Source organism: Helianthus annuus, chromosome 15, assembly GCF_002127325.2.
Source record: "Helianthus annuus cultivar XRQ/B chromosome 15, HanXRQr2.0-SUNRISE, whole genome shotgun sequence".
In the NCBI taxonomy this organism is placed as follows: domain Eukaryota; kingdom Viridiplantae; phylum Streptophyta; class Magnoliopsida; order Asterales; family Asteraceae; genus Helianthus; species Helianthus annuus.
Window position 1 is genome coordinate 44019358 of NC_035447.2, and position 9045 is coordinate 44028402.

General features: G+C 37.1%; 1 protein-coding gene across 1 annotated transcript; it reads right to left on the minus strand.

Annotated features, from left to right (window-relative positions):
* Positions 1–5798: 5798 nt before the first annotated feature.
* LOC110911521 (pectate lyase 2) lies at positions 5799–8591 on the minus strand. Its single transcript, XM_022156148.2, has 4 exons — positions 8416–8591; positions 7454–8066; positions 6344–6583; positions 5799–6266 (listed from the first exon to the last, which is right to left on the minus strand). The coding sequence occupies exons 1-4, from the start codon at positions 8589–8591 to the stop codon at positions 6039–6041; spliced, it is 1257 nt and encodes a 418-aa protein (XP_022011840.1). The 3' UTR covers positions 5799–6038.
* Positions 8592–9045: the final 454 nt, after the last annotated feature.

Sequence of the window (9045 nt, forward strand, 5' to 3'; positions counted from 1 at the left end):
CTTTTCTTTCCATCAGACCTTTCTACATCAATTAGGAATCTGATGCCGTCACAAAACACATTCCTTAAATTGTAGCCATTTTTTTCTGTTTATTTTTTGGTGTCTAATCAGCATATATATCACCATTGATCTTGATTTTCTTAACTGCATTTCTCTTAAATGTCAACATATACACGTGTCATTTAGTTTACGAAGATTTTTCTATGCCGAGAACCTCGATCAGAGAGTAAAAAAGGCGTAAGGTTCACAATGGTGTAAAACTAAAATGGGATATACTGGGCTAGGATTCGAGTTACAGAAACAAAGGCCAAACCAACCACCCAAGAATCGAATCGTAGAGCGAAAACACATGACAACCTCCTGGAAGCAGCTTTTCTTACCACCAGACCTTTCTCCATCAATTAGGAATCTAATGCCGTCACTAAACACATTCCTTAAATTGTAGCCATTTTTTGAGTGATTATTTTTTGGTGTCTAATCCGCATATATATCACCATTGCTCTTGATTTTCGTAACTGTATATCTCTTAAATGTCAACATATACACGTGTGATTTAGTTTACGAAGATTTTTCAACGCCAAGAACCTCGTTCAGAGAGTAAAAAAGGCGTAAGATTCACAATCCAGTAAAACTAAAATGGGATATACCGGGCAAGGATTCGAGTTAATGGAACAAGGGACAAACCAACCACCCAAGAATAGAATCGTCGAGCGAAAACACTTGACAACCTCCTGGAAGCAGCTTTTCTTGTCACCAGACCTTTCTCCATCAATTAGGAGTCTGATGTCGTCACTAAACACATTCCTTAAATTGTAGCCATTTTTTGAGTGTTTCTTTTTTGGTGTCTAATCCGCATATATATATCACCATTGCTCTTGATTTTCTTAACTGCATATCTCTTAAATGTCAACATATACACGTGTCATTTAGTTTGCGAAGATTTTTCAGTGCCGATAACCTCGATCAGAGAGTAAAAAAGGCGTAAGGTTCACAATGGTGTAAAACTAAAATGGGATATACCGGGCTAGGATTCGAGTTAATGGAACAATGGCCAAACCAACCACCCAAGAATAGAATCGTCGAGCGAAAACACTTGACAACCTCCTGGGAGTAGCTTTTCTCGCCACCAGACCTTTCTCCATCAATTAGGAGTCTGATGTCGTCACTAAACACATTCCTTAAATTGTAGCCATTTTTTGAGTGTTTCTTTTTTGGTTTCAAATCCGCATATATATCACCATTGCTCTTCATTTTCTTGACTGCATATCTCTTAAATGTCAACATATAAATGTGTCATTTAGTTTGCGAAGATTTTTCAATGCCGGGAACTTCGATCAGAGAGTAAAAAAGGCGTAAGGTTTACAATGGTGTAAAACTAAAATGGGATATACTTCGAGTTACAAGAACAAGGGCCAAACCAACCACCCAAGAATGGAATCGTCGAGCGAAAGCACTTGACAACCTCCTAGAAGCAGCTTTTCTTGCCACCAGACCTTTCTCATCAATTAGGAATCTGATGCCGTCACTAAACACATTCCTTAAATTGTATCCATTTTTTAAGTGTTTATTGTTTGGTGTCTACTCAGCATATATATCACCATTGCTGTTGATTTTCTTGACTGTGTATCTCTTATATGTCAACATATACACGTGTGATTTAGTTTACGAAGATTTTTCAAGGCCGAGAACCTTGATCAGAGAGTAAAAAGGCGTAAGCTTCACAATGGTGTAAAACTAAAATGGGATATACTGGGCTAGTATTCGAGTTACAGGAACAAGGGCCAAACCAACCCCCCAAGAATGGAATCGTCGCGCGAAAACACTTGTCAACCTCCTGAAGAAGCTTTTCTTGCCACCAGACCTTTCTTCATCAATTAGGAATCTGATGCTGTCACTAAACATATTCCTTAAATTGTAGCCATTTTTTGAGTTTTTATTTTTTGTTCTCTAATCCGCATATATATCAGCATTGCTCTTGATTTTCTTAACGGTATATCTCTTAAATGTCAACATATGCACGTGTCATTTAGTTTGCAAAGATTTTTCAATGCCGAGAACCTCGACCAGAGAGTAAAAAAGGCGTAAGGTTCACAATGGTGTAAAACTAAAATGGGATATACCGGGCTAGGATTCGAGTTACAGGAACAAGGGCCAAACCATCCACCCAACAATGGAATCGTCGAGCGAAAACACTTGACAACCTCCTGGAAGCAGCTTTTCTTGCCACAAGACCTTTCTCCATCAATTAGGAATCTGATGCCGTTAGTAAACACATTCCTTAAATTGTAGCCATTTTTTAGTGTTTATTTTTTGGTGTCTAATCCGCATATATATCACCATTGCTCTTGATTTTCTTGATGGTATATCTTTTAAATGCCCACATATACACGTGTCATTTAGTTTGCGAAGATTTTTCAATGCCGAGAACCTCGATCAGAGAGTAAAAAAGGCGTAAGGTTCACAATGGTGTAGAGCTAAAATGGGATATACCGGGCTAGGATTCGAGTTACAGGAACAAGGGCCAAACCAACCACCCAAGAATGGAATCGTCAAGCGAAAACACTTGACAACCTTCTGGAAGCAGCTTTTCTTGCCACCAGACCTTTCTCCATCAATTAGGAATCTGATGTCGTCACTAAACACATTCCTTAATTTGTAGCCATTTTTTGAGTGTTTATTTTTTGGTGTCTAATCCGCATATATATCACCATTGCTCTTGATTTTCTTGACTGTATATCTCTTAAATGTCAACATATACGACACCGAGCAGTCACTTATAATCTGATCACTTATTCGTATCTGTAAGTTACCGTACCGTGAGACCAGTTGGCCAACATGTCCCCTCTTGGAACCAAAAGCTTGTCCAAATTGGAACCCCGCATCCCTATTTATAGGCAATAGCCTACACATGTCCGAATGAGCTAGTGTCCATCCGTCCGGATGAACTTTACAATGTCAAACCTATATTCGGATGGGGTATGGACTATTCTATTGTCCATCCGTTCGGATGGACTTGTCCATCCGTTCGGATGGACTTTGACATTACTAAAACCTGTCCAACTTTCTCTATTCTATATAATACTCAATACACGCTCTATCTAACTATTCGCACAGTGGCAGACGTACGAAATATGCACCAACAGGATATGGCGTAATGATTGTCCTTGTTGTCGAGTCTTCCGCTAGCTATGAGTGGAGATCATGGAGCAGTGAACGACGCAACCTGATTGGTTCCACGTCACTTTCCTTTTGTACTTCTTATTTCCTGGCATATGTTGATAGGCTACAGCCCTTGCCATCTATACTATTGTATTCGTCTTAGTTGTTACTACGCTGCATGAGCCGGTCTGAGCTGTGTGAATGCTTTTGTGGTAACTAAGTATAGTTCTGCTAAGTCTGGGTATGGTCTTATGTGCACATGTCTTGTAATGTCGTGCGTAGGATTCAGGACCATACCCCTTCACACTCTATTCTCATGGTTGTGATTATTTCCGTCTCATCAAATATATTGATAATATCTTGATGTGATTAAAGATGATATATCAATCTTGATGGAAATGTTGGAGGATTGTAGAGGACTTCAATAGACTACTTGGTGTGGACGGGGATTAAGTGCCATGTGAAAGCAACGTCGGCAGAGGGGCGTGTTTAAAAAAAATACGAAGTGGAAGGGGCATAAAAGGGGACATTTTTAAAAAAAATAATAAACAAATAATAACCATACAACCTATCAAAACTAACCCAAATACCACCCACCAATCAAAATCCACCATGTCACTACTCCCTCCCCTCCATGCCGGTGGAATTTTCTACGCCGACCCCTTCACGCCAGTAGCGAACCATAATTTTTTTTCCTGGGATGCGAAGTTTTTTTTAAAGATTTTACAAAGGTCACCTGTCTTTTTTATAATTTATTTTAAAACTAACCATCTCAAATATGATACGTTTTCGTGTTTATTTTTATGTGCCTAATTTTATATACGGGTCTGTATAATTTTTTACGGGTCGGTATAAATTTGCGTCGATTTACGTCTTGACATACAAAAAGTTAAAAAATGAGTCACATCAAATATGATACGTTTTCGTGTTTATTTTTATGGACGTATTCAGTTGATGTACGTTTTGGCGTAAATTATGTTTGTAAATGAGGCAGGTCAAATATAATACGTTTTCATTATAAGGTGTAAATTCAAGTTACTTTATATTTCATGAAACATGTCGAAAATAATATGTTTTGTTGCTTATTTTTATTAACATTTTAAGTTGGTCTGTTTTGACGTTTGTGTATGTGTCGGTGTAAATTCAAGTTGATTTACATTTTGACGTAATAACATTTTGATCCCCTATGTGCTTATTTTTATGTAAGTATGGTATAAATTCAATTTGGTTTATGTTTTGATGTATTTTTTGTTTCGAAAATGAGTTATGTCAGACAAAAAATGTTTTTTTGCCGTTTTTTTGTAGATTTTTCAATTGGTCTACGTTTTGATCGATAAGCAATTGCAAAAAAAAAAAAAAAAATCAGTACACTCAAATCACATTAAAAAACCGATCCCCACAACGTGGGAAATCAATTCTAGTTTTATTAAATATAGTAATATTATACTTGAATTATAAATAATAGGGAAATTGGGCTGTAATAATCTCACCTAGACCTTATTGGCCACTAACAATCCCACCTTAGAATATTCCCCCCACCAGTCCCACCTTTCACCCATTTTTCCTACAATGGTCTCCATTAAAAAAACTTAACGGAGTTAAGCTTTTTTCCAAATTACAAACAAATTTTTAGGGCTTTTGATTAGAACGGCGATACGAGTCCATTGATGTAAAACTTGTTTCGAAACGAGGCTCCAAATGATGAAAACGGCACTTCAATTCGGGTGTTTAAATTTCCAATTAACCAAAATCACGTCACTTGGAGCACCATTTCGAAGTAAGTTTTACATCAATGGACTCGTATCATCGTTCTGATCAAAAACCCTAAAAAATCTGTTTGTAATTTGGAAAAAAAGCTTAACTCCGTTAAGTTTTTTTTAACGGGGGATAATTGTTAGAAAAATAGGTGAAAGGTGGGACTGGTGGGGGGAATATTCTGAGGTAGGATTATTAATGACCAATAAGGTCTATATGGGATTATTATAGGTCAATTCCCCTAAATAATAATGTTATATATATATTTCAATTATAAATGAAAAATGCTTGATTTAATGGTGTAAGTTTGAGAAAATATATAGTGTCATATACAAAGAAGGGACCTTGATAAAAATCAATAATGGCTGGTTTTTCCTATTTTTGCTCCTTCAGTTCATTACGTCACCATCCACTAATCTCAGTTGTTGATTTGTTTCCATCACAGATTCGTAATTATTCTCCCACTTTAGACACAATGCACTTGCGTTTGTGTAAACAAACCAAGTCATTTTTGAAATTTGACTTGTTACATATTTTTATATAACTATATTTTAAATCAACGATTTTGAGACCATAAGTTGATAACTTTTTATAACACAAGCCATATATACTTGCTATGCTATGTATAGATGGTTATAAAAATCCAGATATTCAACTCTGATGAATATTTCTATCAAATACTTCATGTTGTTAAACCTAATCATTGTTGTTTTCACCTGTAAAGGAACAAAGTAAAATCTAAAACAAGCCAGTTATTCAAATGATAATTTCAAATATATCGATTTCATTCTACTCATTACAAATATTCACTGTGATAAAAAAAATATATATAGTAAGAACATTCGTGGTCGTTCGTGGCCAACGTGGCAGGAGTTGGTGGTCAATGTGGAGGAGAGAGGGGGCATTTTTGCCCGCACGAACGCAATCTGTGTGGACAGGAGGGGATGTGGAATCCGTCTGTGTCAGTGGAGAAGCGGAGAAATCGAGCGGGTAGAGGTGGGCAACACCAATGTATAAGTGATAGGTGAAGTTGGTGAGCCAAATTGGATAGATATACTAGCTCTTAAGGAAATATAATACTTAAAATGCGAATAAATGTAAAACAATGTATGTTAATAGGGTTGTTAACAAGGTTGTCCGGGCACGCATGAGAGTACGCCCGCACAACTAGTGAGTTTCGGAACGTGACATCCTGGTGCAGCTTCAATCATGTGTTCTTGTTGTTCAGGGGTTAGCTGCGGATCAACCCCGGATGGTACAAAGAAGGCTCCATTTTCGAATACATCCTTGTCTGATGATCTCCAATTCCAGTTCTTCCACTCTTCCTCTTTGGCATTAGTCCTCATTGTAACCTTGATATAAAATTCGGAATTATTAGATAGAATATATTAGTTACGATAAAGCTCATTCAAATATACTTATAGGATACCTGTTTTAGGTGAGCTTCATTGGGAGCACAAAATCGGTTGCCTTGGCTGAGAATAGTAGGATTCGAACTACCACCAATGGCGTAAATCCCCCATCCGCAATGATCGTTGTTAACGACTTGAAAAAAGCCAAAGCGACATCTAGGCATTCTTTGGGTGATTCCTTCAAACTTGTTGTATGCGACCGTGACATGCATTGCTTTATCTTCAGTATGCTTGTCGTCCGCTCCAAGCAATATGGCCTGTTAAATAATGTATGTATTCTAAAGTTCAGTTATCTATATACCTTAAATTAAATTAAAAGGAAATCACCAAAATGACCATCTTGATGAACAAGATGTGCTTGACAAAATATTTATGACTTTCAAAAAACTTTAATAAACCAGTGTTTGACATGTGTTCCTTAGTTTTAACAAATTTCAATCCTAACGTAAAAAAATTTCATCTAGCAATGCATATGCATTATCCTGCGCTGTTCTTCACCGCCGTTCTAAAATTGGCGCAACAAATTCATGTTGTTGCGCCCCACCAAGTTGTAGGTGTAAACGATCCAAGCTGCTTGAAAAAGCTCGAAACGAGCCATGCTAAAATGATTTCGAGCCTAAAAGTAAGTTTATTTAATAGACGAGCCTGAGCCAAAGCTTCATTTATCGAGCTTGACTCGGTTCGCGAAAACGAGCCTTTCATTATTATTTAATATATTGAATATATATTTATGTAAGTATAATTTTATTTATAAAATGATGATAAAAATAACTTAATAACCTATACACAGATATATTATGTCATATGAATTTTATTAAAAAAATATATAATCAGTACGTATAAATTAACTTTTAAATAATAAACGAGTCAAGCTCGAGCTTGAAGAATTACCACGAACTGAGCTCGAGCTCTCATATGTTAAATGAGCACGAGCTCAAGCTCGCACATGCTAAATGGGCCCGAGCTCTAGCCTAAGCGAGTTTGGGCTCGACTCGGCTCGTTTACACCCCTAAAGTCAAGTCAAATAATGTTTTTTTAAAAAACATTCAAATCTATTTTGTCAAACTCATCAGACAAGATAGACATTTTTGTGATGTTCCAAGAAACTAATAGGAGATAGCTCTTACTTTGTCATGATCGGTGAATTTGCAATTGGAAATGGTTACAGCCGTGCTACCCACAGTGACATCAATGAGCCCATCTACACCCTTACTAAGGGAGCAATGGTCGATCCATATCTTTGAAGAACTTTTAACAGTAATAGCATCACCATCACAACCACATCTTGATCCAAACCCTGGCATTTCTCTAACATCATGGATGTTAATCCCATGAACAATGATATTGTTGACACCATGAATGGTGATACCACCACCATAAGCAATCTCAACTTTTGCACCTCTACCATCAATTGTTTTGTCACTAGACACCACAAGTGTGTGTTTCAAAGTAATCACCATATCTCTTTCAAATATGATCCACAAAGGCTTCTCTTGGGTGACACCGTAGCGCAACGTCCCTGGTGTTGGATTTGTGGCGTCTTCGTCAGAACAACATGTCACCGTATAGATTTCCCCACCCGCGCCCCCTGTAGTTCCTTTTGCAAAACCGGTCACGCATTGGGCTAACGCTTGTCGGTTTTCCGCCCAGTCGGCTTTGCCCCGCCAACACTTATCAATCGGGTTCCTTGCGTGACATTCATGTAGGTCCCTTCTTGTCGAATCTGTATCTGTTAAAGACCTAGAGAAATTTTGTAAGTGTTAATCATACGTAAAACTAAATTTACATGGGAAAATATTTGTTAAAAACTACTTTATTATCATCCCCAATACTAGAAATTCCAACGCTTACAACCATGTCACATCAGCTAGCATATTAGATTTTTATTCATCCTTAAAAAAACTGTCAGCCTTTTTCAAACACCTTTCTTAAAAATATATATTATAGGGTATGGTTGTGAGAGATCCGGCTCGTCCAGATATCAGGATGAACACAAACAAACACCCTTAAGGACGTCTACTCAAATGGTAAACAAATGCTGAGGTGGCGTAAATGAACCTCAGCGTTGGAGGTTCTCTAAGAGACTCACGCTAACAGCTCAGGATTATATGCTTCCATGGCGGTCGCGGCCGCATTAGCATTTTTGTCGAGGTAGTCCTCCGTATCTGCAATGATCTTTTCAGTTTTTCCTAACCAAGCTAAATTAGATTGTACCATAAGAGCAAATGTTAAGGTGAAAATGAGAACAAGATAATGATACTCCATCGTATGATTCTACTTTTGATCGACAACATTAATTTTTTAAGGATCCTCAAACGAATCTTTAGTGTTCGTTTGTTATGATTCTTGTTGGGTTTATATAAGAAAGTTTTGTTTGTTTATATATAGTAATATGTGGTTTACCAAGAGAGTATCCTAGGACCAATAGAGGAGGACGATACAACATTCATCAATTTCCGGGTCAAACAAGTATATAAAGTGTGAGATGGAGAGGGTTTCTCGAAATACTCTGCCAAACCAAATAAAAACTTATAATTGAATTTTGAGTGTATACAAATAGGAGTGATATTAAAGTTGAAATTCTTTTACCACTTGACATAATATTCGGTATCTAAAGTATTACACAAAGCCATGTCTTATATTATATTATATTATACTACATCTTAAATTACAAAGTCCGTGTTTGTCTTTTCCCGCACTCTCAGCCAGTATTCTCCTT

Coding starts and splice junctions, on each gene's coding strand:
- LOC110911521 (XM_022156148.2), bottom strand. CDS start 8,591: ATGGAGTATCATTATCTTGTTCTCATTTTCACCTTAACATTTGCTCTT. Junction 6,584..7,453: donor AATTCACCGATCATGACAAA/GTAAGAGCTATC, acceptor ATTATTTAACAG/GCCATATTGCTTGGAGCGGA. Junction 6,267..6,343: donor ATGAAGCTCACCTAAAACAG/GTATCCTATAAG, acceptor TTTTATATCAAG/GTTACAATGAGGACTAATGC.